The sequence below is a fragment of the Typopeltis vanoorti genome, chromosome 21, assembly GCF_054136105.1.
Source record: "Typopeltis vanoorti isolate ZY-2024b chromosome 21, IOZ_Tvanoo_1.0, whole genome shotgun sequence".
In the NCBI taxonomy this organism is placed as follows: Eukaryota; Metazoa; Arthropoda; class Arachnida; order Uropygi; family Thelyphonidae; genus Typopeltis; species Typopeltis vanoorti.
This window is the reverse complement of record NC_143569.1, coordinates 30658118-30670677: the sequence shown is the minus strand read 5'-3', so window position 1 is coordinate 30670677 and position 12560 is coordinate 30658118. Positions and strand designations below refer to the sequence as shown.

The following is a 12560-nucleotide window of genomic DNA, read 5'->3' as shown; positions in this document are numbered from 1 at the left end:
ATGATTTGCAAGCACTATATACATCATATACATCTCAGCATTATACAAACTTAGCCAGCAAAAGAAAGAATGATTATGGAAGGATGACATTGATTGGAGAAAATGGTATAAAGACAGATGTTGTGGAAGAAGTGGTGGAGATACTTAATAAGCAGTTCGTAAAGGTCTTTCAATCTTGTTAATGTGACTTCATGGAGACAATGAAGTGGAGAGACTGACTGTAAGTGAGCAAGTGGTGTATGGGGAGTTGAGCAAACTAGATGTTAATAAGGCTGTGGAACTTGATAATATATCACCATGTATTCTGAAAGAATGTGCCAGGGAGTTGACAACTGCCTTGACATATTTTTTTAATACGAGTCTTGTATTGGGTCAAGTTCCTAAGGAGTGTAAGGAGAGCAAGATTGTGCCACTTAATAAAGGAGGTGATAGAACAAGCATCAAAGTATATACCTATCTGTGTGTCAGGGTGTTGTGGTTAAGTTGGAGAAGCTTGTGAGAACTAGGATTGAGAATTGGGTTGACAACAACGGTATTATCTTTGATGGACAGCATGGATTTGCTAAAGGAAGGTCATGTTTTAGTAATCTACTTACTTATTACAATAAGGTGACTGCTTCCTTGGACAGAGGAGAAGGATACCCAGTAATACAGAGAATTTGAGTGTGTTTAAAGCACGGTATGATGAGCTGTGTGTATGATAAAAGGACCTTCCACATGAGTCTTTGACTCCATGGGGTCTTGGCTAATAATAATAATAATCGCTTAAAGAGAAAAGGGCTCACAAACTTAACAGACTCAAAGCACATAAACATCACACAAGATTTCTTTTCTTCTTTTCATTTGATTTGATGAGAATGCATAAGCAAAAGAAATTAAATTCAAACTAGTACAGTTTTTCTGCTTTTATTTTTATTTTCTTGTTTTATTTTCTTATAAAACAAGAAAATAATCTGTGCCCAGCCTTTCTGTAATAAAATAATATTTTTTTCATTATTTGTATATCAGTTCCTTTTCATTGTGGACTTCTGCCTTATCGTCCAGTACAAAATGTTCACCAGTTTCGAGTTCACAACATTTTACTAGAATATTTGCTGCATAACATACCAAAAGGAACTGTTCCATTGCTTATGGAGAAACTATATATCACTTTTATTTATATTGTAACTTAGCTTCCTTTGAAAGAAATTTATCCATTAATTTTGGGATAACTATTTGTTTCCCTCATAATGATCTTTTCCACCTTTCTGGTTTAAGAATTCCTCTAACTATATTTCTCTCATACACTTCCAATTGTTTTTCAGAATATTTTGTTTGTTCTATTATTTTCTCTAACTAAACTTCTTCTTGGGAAGTACAAACTTTGCATAAGCACACTACTGACTGGCACAACAAGTACATGGCAGTGAGATGAAAGTAAAATTATCATTTGTTGTAAACAAGACTACAGTTCTTTAATGGCGTGAAACCGTTGTCAGAAAGTTCAATATTTTCTTCTCTAACTTTAAGTTACAGAAATAAAAAAATAAATTAGAAGAGAGTTCTTTTAACAAATAAATATTGCAAAATAAATATTCCATTAAAAGGCTATGTGTTCCAGTTATCCAGTTTTGATCTTTAAGTAACCCTATCCCCAAAATAACGTCACTCTACCAGGGAAGCAATCACTATTAATTGTCAATATGTATTTATTTTTTTGTCCCACATGCCTTGACAGCTGAGCAAAGAGAAGATCGAGTCACACCTTGTGAGGACATTACTGCAATGGCAGATGCAGACGAAAATTTCTTTGACAAAATATCAACTTTCGACTGTTCTGAAACTTGACGTTTCTCCTACAATCACAAAACCAGACGCCAGTTTTCTGTATGGAATGATGAGACATCTTCCACACTGAGGAAATTGAGATTCCTAAAGTCACATCAAAATGATGTTGATTATTATGATTTTTTATTTATTTTTAAATTTCAAGACATGGTACACAAAGAATTCATAACTGGAGGGGAGAACAACGAATGCAAAATTTTATAATGAAGTTATGGATTATCTCTTGGAACACATTTGTTACACCATATTCTGGCTGTGAGATTTTTTTTCTTTACATGATAATGTAAAAAAGCTGCAAATGTGCATCACTTTTTGACACACAAAAGTATAACCACCCTTTATCACTCCCTTCACTTGCCAGATGTATTCCATTCAAACTATTTTTTGTTCCCCAAGTTGAAAATAAAGCTGAAACCAATGAATTAAAAACACTCAAACATGCAGAATTTTTGTGGCTCTCCAAAAACTATATGGCTGCATTCAAGTTTTTACACATTTTTTTATAATTTTTGTCCTAAAACTTATGGACCACACTGTGTATGGTGTATAAATATTTTGTTAATAACATTTTTCTGCTTAAATGTAGATTCTCTGACTGGATACGAATGGATAATATTAATAACAGAATCATATTAATAATAATGAGTAATGTGATGAACTTCATCTACCACCTAAACACATTCACAAATAAACATCCCTATTCTGCCACCTAGGATGACAGATGTAGTTAGAAGTCTCAGAAGACCATAATGCAAGATATGACAGTGTTAGAGACCTGGCAAATATTAATTTAACAATATTATGGAAAAGTAGAACATCAAGTTACTATCAGAGTATCTGTACATCTATTGAGAGCACATATTGGGAATTGATAATTATGAGTTATCAGTATCATTATTTAATAATAAATTTATACATGCTAATTTCTAGAGAGGTCTAATTTCTGTTTTGTTATTAATGATATAGCTAATTTAACTTTATAACTCAGCAAAATAAAGCAAACAAAAAACTAGGATTGTTGATTTCTGGTCATCATTGTATCATCTTGTTTCAATAATGAAATAGCATGAGTTCACATAATGAAAAGAATTATAAAAACTGAGGAAAATGCAGATAAAAAACTTGACCAACATAGAATTTTTGCCTGAGTATATCATAGGCAGTGTCAGTACAGGATCACAGAATGGAAATTAACAAACAATTCTAAAAAGCACCAACTGAATAGCTAATACAAGATAACTAAAAAAAATTAGGAAATTATTGATCTTTTTTCTTTATCTTACATTAGCTACTGAGGTGGCACTTTTTAGAATTGTCTGTTATTGTTAATCCATTCTGTGATCTTGTACTGATGATGCCTATGATACTTCAGCAAAAATTCTATGTGAATAAAGTTTTTTATGCGAGTTTTCCTCCATTTTTATAATTCCTTTCATTATATCATCTTCATTTCCTAATGTGCATCCTAAAAAGGGTGTACTGTATACTAAATAGATATGCTACATAATTAAGTTTATATTATTACTAACATCTTATGAACACTTTTCTTTCGAATTAACCTGTTATTTATCCGTGTCCAAGACTGTCAATTATAATGCAGTATTCAACACTGAACTGTATTCATTGGCCTGGTTGAGTGAGTGGCTAGCACTGCTACTGTCCTATCAAAGGGCTGTGGGTTGGAATCTTGGTGGGAATGGGTATCTGTGTATGCATGTTTAAGTAGAAAATGAAGTTAACTGTCCAGTGTGCGATCACTACCATCTTTAGAAGTCTAAACTAACTTGAAACCATTCGTCTGGTCTCTGAAACCAGGTTTCCATATTATCTAACTTTTAACTGTCTAAAATTCACTTTTCATGGAAGAGAATCACAAGAAAACCATCTGGATCTCCTCTTTCAGAACCCCCCCCCCTCCATATTGGTATGACATACCCATACCTGTTCTACAATTTCCACCCTCATTCTGTTTAGGTAATACCATCTCAAATTACCTCTGATCATACATTCTTGTATGTTAATAATTCAAGTTCCTTTCAAATACTTTATTTTTCGGATGACTTTACCGTTGATATTATCTGCTCTCTTCATTCATTTTCTTCATGTCATGTCTGTAGTCAATCATCTTCAATTAACTGTTATTTCTAACCAACTTTCAGATCATAAACACCATCTTGTATACTGTTATTTTAGTACTTTGCTAATTTCTCACTTATTTCCTATGGATTCATTCAACTGGCTCCCATCTCCATCTTTTCTTAATATATATTTTTATATTTAATTTCCATCTTCACTAACAACTATGCCTAAACAGCTGAAATGTTTTACTTGTTCTGTAGTCTTTAATAAACACATTTGATGTTTTCCATGTTTCTGCCTATTTTCATATGAGTCGTCAAAAATGGTTGTTTACTGCTATTCTTGTTCCATGAGATAAGACTTCAAAATGGAGAAAGAATCAGATTCAAGGCGGAACACTCCATTTTTCATGACAAATGAGACAATGTGTTTCACATGAGGTATCTGATATTATGAAAAAAATCATAGATGGCAAGTGCCGACATGCGCTCTCCACACTGATTTGTTTCCCAAAATGCAGGTAAACTACTCTGTGGGAAATACTTCACTACCAGTGACAAGGTTTCTGCTGAAGAAACCAGACTTATCAAATTCATCAACAACAAAAAGGTTTGCTATGAGGAATATACAAGACTTACAAGGATGGACAACAGTGATAGACAGAACAGAGATTATATTGAAAGCCTGTAAATATATTCTGTTAAATAAATGTTTGGTTTAAAAACAGTGGCATAGTGCATATAACACTGTACTCCTACTGATTTGGCTAGAGCCTTCAAGACTTGTTACTTTATTTGATTTGTTTAGGAATATAATATCATCTGCAGAAGTAAAGACCTGGGTTTAATAGCTCAAATTTTAATATCAGATTTCATGTCATCCGTACAGTTGATGAATAACAATGAAGTTAGTATCCCTTACCTCATACTCCATTTTACATCAAACCATCTTTCTGTACATTCTTCAGTTCTAACCAATGACTTAGAACTCTAAGACAGTTGACTATCACTATAACAAACTCATAAGGACCACAGAAACATAGTTTGTTACAATGGAGAAAGAGGGGGGGGGTTGCGATGTTTTGGTACTTTGTTATAGTGACTGTTATAATAGTGTTTTCCATCATGAGAATCAACTGTACGGACTAAATACTGTCTTTACAATGTCCCATTTATACCATACAGCTGCAATATTTTGAAGACCTATTATTTTTACACCTTATTATGGGCCTTTTCCAGATCAACAAAAGTGAAATACAGATACTTATGTTCCCTAAGTTATTTAGAAATGTATAACCAACGTATAAGCCTATCTACGAGGAAATACAGATACGTATTATATTTCTAAATGATTTGTCTTGAAGTAAAAATCTAGTTCTGAAAACTGGCTCTTCACAAGAATGCATGTATAAATCTTACCCGGAACACTCCTAGTAGAAAATCACATCATTTCACATTTAATTCCATTTTCCTTTTTATAGATGGATATTATGAGAGCTCTACTCCAGTTATCTGCAATTCAACCTTTGACTTATGTAATGTAGTCACTGTAAACCTTTTGTTTACAGTGACTATATTATGGGTTGAATATGATCATCCCTAGTGTTGCTTTTCCACATTCTGTCACTGCTTATTTAACTATTGTACTCCAGATATCCAGAATATCTTTAAGTTTTTCATCATCATTTTCACTTCTTCCTTTTACAACCCTTGTCTTTATTTAAGTAGAATATGGGAGAATATTGTACTCATCTTCATGATATTTAAATTCTCTATTATTTCCAAAGTCTTCTAGGGACTTTTAATTATTTTTACATTTTTCATTATATTTATTGTGCACACTTAATTATAAGGAATTTTTAATATGATCCTTATTTTTTCAAGATTGTCTCTAACTTCTTCACCCCACCACATGCCTTACCTAACTGAATCATGCAATACATTGCTCAGATTTTGCAAATGTTTAGTTTATGTTTTCAAACTCTCATTTTTAATCTAATATCTGCATATTTCACCTGACAGTTCACACCAGAAAGCTTGACTTTTCAAACCTTCACAGATATATTTTCTTTTCAACATGATACTCATTTTTCATCTGGTCAAAACTAAATGATAGTTTCATGTTTCAAAACCTCTTTTAGATAGTTTGTAGATAGTTTCAACAATCACATAACACTTGAGTTATATACACATCTTATGTTGGAACATGGTGTTAATAATGACTATGGATTCCATGTCTGAATATCTAGCAGGTACTTGCCATTATTATTGGCATCGCTTTTTTCTCCACATCTTCCCAAAACATTTTCATACAACTAGGATTCATATGCTATTCTTCTGTTTAGGTAGCCAATAAAAACCAATTTTCTCTATGACTCATAAAATTCCAATGCTTCTTCACCACTAAGTCATCTGTGGGCCTATATGCATAAAAAAGTAGTGTATGCATATTGGCCCTAACAGTAGCTAACAGCTACAGCATTTAATTTTTAACTTTTTAGCACTTTAGCTAGGAATGAATACATTCCAGTATTCCACCCCCCCCTTCAGAATTGCTAATTCATATATTAGTAAGTCCAAACACATACATATTATTCCAAGACATGAAGATGAATATATCAAATTATTAACACACTTCTAAATTTAGAGTAATATAGACTGGTTTCTATAAATTAAGGAACAAAGAGAAAAACTAATAACTTGGGTGAAAAGGAAACAAACATACAAAAGTCAGGTACATTACGTAAAATGTGTAAAAGACAAGCTTAGGTGTTGAACATTATTACTTATTTTAATGGTATTAACAACACCAAACAAATTAATTCATAAAAAAAGATGCTTATTAACTGTCTCATATTTTGCTGGATTTCAAATCAGCAACTTCAGAGCACAAAGCAGATGTTTACATGCAACAAGTAAGTGAAATGATTCGAACTTTAGGAGGACAAAAGATCTAAAGTCCTAATTTGGAGCCCTCTAATGTAAAAAAAAAAAAAAAAAAGTATTACAGCTATGTAGGAGTTAATCTTAAGATAAGTCTCACAAATTTCGACAAATGAATGCAACCATACTTGTTCAGGTTAGGAGAATTCTTCACAGCCATGGATGACTAAAAATAATCTTTCTGATCTGTGACTACTTCTAAATAGCATATTGGTTTTCTTTCATCTAATCTTGTGTGAAAGTGGTGTCCAAAGTATGGTCTGCTAGTCCTGACTTGTCATAATAATGGTAGCAAATGTATTTATATTCTCAAAAGATAGCCAAAGTACTAATAAAAATGGCCTCTGCACCACACTCAAACAATATGTTAAATTAGCAACTCTGATCCACTCTCCTAAGGATAAACTCCATCCTCTAGCATATCCTGGAGTATATGAAGTTCCTTATGACTGTAAAGATAGGAAGATCTGTTAACATCTGCCTTGGAGAACATAAAAAATACATTCACTACTGTTATTATGGAAAGTCAGGACTGGCAGACCACACTTTGGACATTCCCTTTATACAGGATTAGGTAGAAGAAAACCAATGTGCTATTTAGACGTCTACAGATCAGAAAGATTATTTTCAGTCAGCTATGGTTATGAAGAATTCTCATAACCTGAACAAGTATGACTGCATTAATTTGCAAAAATTAGGGAGACTTATCTTAAAATCAACTCCTTCATAGCTGTAATACTTGCTTTTTTTTAACAACATAAGAGTATGCCAAATTATGACTTTAGATCTTTTGTCTGTTACAATTTGAGTTGTTTCACTTACTCGTTGTGCGTAAACCATAACATGCTGCTTTGTGCTCTAAAGATGCTGGTTTGAAATCCAGTGAAATATAAACCAGTTGATAAACATCACATCTTTTTTAAAACAGTTAATTTGGTGTTGTCAATACTGCTAAAATAAGTAATGAATATGTAAAAAGTGATGCAAATATGGTTATCATATACAAATGAGCCACGACATAAAAGTGGGTGTTTTGGAGTGGTTTTCCATTTCATGTCTGGAGTGGGACCAAGACATTTCATGATAGCAAAATTCTTGGTTAAGAATTAAATGATGAATTCAGGTGGTGAGCCACTGTAAGACAAGAAGCCAGCCAAAGTAAGGTAGAGGTAGGCGTATTCGTACTGCATGTACGAATAAGTTGTTAAGTGGTTCACAGACTGTGAACTATTTCCAACAGTCACAAACAGCATCTTGGACATTGAAGGTCATGGACAATCATAGTGAATGACTCATATCTCTGATTGTCTGCTCACTGAAACAGGAGTGCTACCTTGAATCAGCTATGATCTGACTTTGTGTCAGCTATAGGTGTGTAGAAGGCTACATGAAGTGGTTTCTATGTTAAGCGACCAGTAGTCAGAATGTCCCTTATCCCCCACAAGAGAATGTTTTAAATGGGCCAGGCTCCATCCACGTCAACTGGATCCAAGACCAACAGAGGTAAGTACTGAAAGTTGTTATTTGGTCCTTTTCATAAAAATTGAAACATATTATAATCATAAATATTGTATAAATGTTTATTAAATCCATGGTCTTAAAAATCAAATGGTATGTTTCAATTTTAGAGGTCAGTACTGTTTACAGATGAGTCCCGATTTGCTTTACAAAGTGATAACAAGCGTGCTCTGATCTGGAGAGACCAAGGAACACACTATCATTCCTCTAATATCTTTGAGAGGGAGGAACACATATGGTGGTGGTTGCATGATGGTTTGGAGAGATATCTCATTGGGTGGACATATCGACCTGTACATGGTTCCTAGTGGAATCATGAATGCTGCAACTTATAGAGAAGAGGCCCTGGACACCCCAATTTTCATTTACATGCAGGTGCAAAGGGAGGGACATTTATCATACAAAAATGACCTTTATTCTATTGAGAATGCCTGAAAGGCTCTAAGTAGATGTGTTGCTATTCTCAATCTCCCTCCTTTCCTCCCCAAAATCTTGAGGGAGCTTAGGAGAGTTTTGAAGGAGCAATGGCTGTTATCACCAAATGGGCTCCTGGACACCATATAAACAGTATGAAACATCATTATGAGCACTGTACTGCTGTGAGGGGGTGATCACATTACTTATTGAGGCACTTTGACAATCCCATTTTGACCTCTTGTTTTTGTGGGTATTTCTTTCACATCTGATATCGTATTTCTTTTCACTAACTGCATAAAAATTTATCACACAGTTTTTGAGTAATCATGATTTTTCTCTTTGTTTCTTAATTTATGAAACTACTGTATCCCATATTAGCAGGTGTATTATTACAGATATCAAACCTGCTAATATGAGATTAGGGTATGCTCTATACCTAGTTCTGATTTCTGTTTGAATATGGAGTTTATTTATGATCTAGATAACAAACAGGAGATTACTAGTCTTAAGAAACTAGTAAAACAAAAATATAAAAAAATACCTTTGGGAAATCTGTAAAATTCACCTGAAACCCCAATACATCAGCAAGATACATCAGTTGTTGCTTTGGTCGTACTGGTGCTTGAGAACCAATAAGCTTGTGGCCAGATTTACGGATAGCTTCAGCTGTTGGAGATACTCCTATGAAATGTATATGTATGTATATACAAATATATAAATATCACCTCTCAGATTTTCTCTAGACACATCCCTCATACACACACACCTGCCAACCACATGTGGAAGATTATTAATTTCAAAAAAAGAAAATGGCAGGGCCATATTTCTATTCAAAATGTATTATTTTCTTGTTCTCGAGTAAGTTTCCTTTAGGCTCTTGTATAGTGTTCAACAAGTTACTATACTAGCCACACCCTTTCCATTATATTTTAAAGACCAAACTGCAGTCCTATAGACAGAACTTTATTCCAAAGCATTCTGAACTTAACACAACCAGAACATTTTCTTTAATGACACAAAATTAAATTACTACTACATAATTATATATCAACTTAATGCAAAATTATGCTGATTTAGCTTCTAAAAAGTATTCTCCAAACTTAGTCAATGGCGATAATACTTTCTGGTTGGATTCTGTCTAAAACATGAGAAATCTTTATGAGGACTTTATAACCAAGTTTAAGTTAGACAGGCTTATATAGAGGCTACAAGGTCCCCCCCCCCCCCCCCCATCGAAAACTCAGGATTTCCATTCTATAAAATCGACAGACTGACTAGAGAATACCATTAACAAACATGACACTGTGAGATAAATAACTGGCTTCATAGTCAAGTTACTTGACCATAAGCCTAAAATAATTTTAAGAGAGAAGATGAGATGATGTATCTTGCCATTCTCATTAACCATGACTTCTAAAGAAAGCACTCATATTTAAAGGAATGGCATATTAAAAAATAAAAATTGTCCATGTTACTCCTAACATAAAAGGAAAGTTTGAAGGAGTATAAAAACTAGCAAACAATTTTGAGTGCTTTTAGTAACCACAAAATAAAAAGACAACACAAAGAAGAGTTGGCAGGTATGTATGCATGTATAACATCATGAATGATGACATGCCTTAATCAACAAAACACTAAAAATTTCAATACTCAAAGTTTCCCAACTCTCTTTGAATAACAATTAATGGCTAATAGGTAAGTCACAATTTTAATGCAGTGTTTTTATTTTTGATCCTAATAAATAAATATGAAAATGGACAGGAAGATAGATCATATGCTGAGGAAATCAACAGCTGAATACAGTGTCAAGTTACAGATGATGTGGTATAGTATAGTAAAGTATCCAACTAGTAAAATTATATACTACAAAAGGTATGAGCATGGAAAGTCATTCTGGCGTTTTATGAAAATGATAAAGATATTTTTTTTCCTCCCTTCTTAAGAAGTACTGTATTAATTTGTGGCCCATGACATTGCAATACATTTGCATAAAAGCAATTTCTCTAGGGGTATATATACACAGAAGAATATTTTAACTTGGATTGTGTAAAAGTAGTAATAGAGTCATTAGCTAAGAAGCAGAATTGAGTTACAGATGTAGAATGGGGAGAAAGTTGCAATTTTGTTAAGGCTGGGTAGCTAGTGCATCATTAAAGTTACTTAGCATGATGTTGAAAGTTTTTCCACTTGGTTATACTATAAATTAAAGATACAGAAATTATATACTTGGTTTAATCCTTTATCCAAGTGTAACCAAACAAAGTTTGCGCCTGAAGTATTTTCAGGACTGGGGCAACTCATGTGGTAAAGGTGGTTTGACTTCATACTAAAGCAAGTGAAGTCATACCACCTTTACGAGTTGCCCAGTCCTGAAAATACTTCAGGCGCTAACTATGTTTGCTTACACTTGGATAAAGGATTAAACCAAGAATATAATTTCTTGGTATCTTTAATTTACAGTTACTTAGCATAGTTATTCTTGTTGCGAGGATTATACGCTGGTTAAACATGATAACTAATATTTAAGGAATTGACAGCGTATACTAATATAAATTAAATAAACTTTAATATATACTTTCCGATATTTCGGCAAACGTCACGTTGCCATCTTCTTGGGAACTTACTACAAAGACATGTGCACACAAGTACTAATAACAGCAAATGAGACTTGAAGCTAGGAAGCTAACGTTTTCCTAAAGTCCTGATGGTGTCCCCTGGCGTGCTATATTGGTAGTTCTTGGCCTTTGGGCTGAAGTTCTTCTGATAAAAGTTTCCCAAATTTGGGGCAGTCTCATGCATCCAAATATGTTGAGGTTTGGCATGTTCCTAAGGGCCGAGGCTGATTCCATGAATAGTCTTTCATAATTGAACTTGCTGCGGTGTATTACTGTGGCTTTCTTCCATCTTATTCAGTGGCGAGTATCCAGAGCGTGGTCTGCAAGCCCAGAGTGGCTGTACTGGTGAAATCGGATGTAATCCTTGTGTTCTGAGATTCTGATATTTGCTGTCCTGCCTGTTTGGCCAAAGTAGGACAATTTACAGCTGCAAGGGACCTGGTATACACCAGATAGGTCTAGGGGAAGTGGTTGGTCTTTCTCAGCCAATGTCTACCCCCTCCAAAAAATACTTAACCCAGTTATCCACAACCCACCACCCCCTCCCCTTCACAAAAAAGATTACTCTAAATCCATCACCATTCCCTACATCCGAGGCACCTCGGAAAAAATCAATAAAATCTTAAAAAAACATGACTTGACCACTTGTTACAGACCACATAGAAAACTGGCATCCCTTATCCGCTCCACTAAAGACCAACCACTTCCCCTAGACCTACCTGGTGTATACCAGGTCACTTGCAGCTGTAAATTGTCCTACTTTGGCCAAACAGGCAGGACAGCAAATATCAGAATCTCAGAACACAAGGATTACATCCGATTTCACCAGTACAGCCACTCTGGGCTTGCAGACCACGCTCTGGATACTCGCCACAGAATAAGATGGAAGAAAGCCACAGTAATACACCACAGCAAGTTCAAGTATGAAAGACTATTCATAGAATCAGCCTCGGCCCTTAGGAACATGCCAAACCTCAACAAATTTGGATGCATGAGACTGCCCCAAATTTGGGAAACTTTTATCAGAAGAACTTCAGCCCAAAGGCCAAGAACTACCAATATAGCCTGCCAGGGGGCACCATCAGGACTTTAGGAAAACGTTAGCTTCCTAGCTTCAGTCTCATTTGCTGTTATTAGTACTTGTGTGCACATGTCTTTGTAG

The 12560-nt window shown here is 34.4% G+C and overlaps 1 protein-coding gene across 4 annotated transcripts in view; it reads right to left on the bottom strand.

Annotated features, from left to right (window-relative positions):
- stau (double-stranded RNA-binding protein Staufen) overlaps window positions 1–12560 on the bottom strand; it is a 228576-nt gene that overhangs the window by 15822 nt on the left and 200194 nt on the right. For 3 of the 4 annotated variants that reach the window (XM_090410841.1, XM_090410838.1, XM_090410839.1), the window contains exon 10: window positions 9325–9464. In XM_090410841.1, the coding sequence (XP_090266967.1) occupies window positions 9325–9464 (140 nt within the window). The remainder of the gene's footprint in view (window positions 1–9324; window positions 9465–12560) is intronic. The other variant, XM_090410840.1, reaches the window with a different exon arrangement.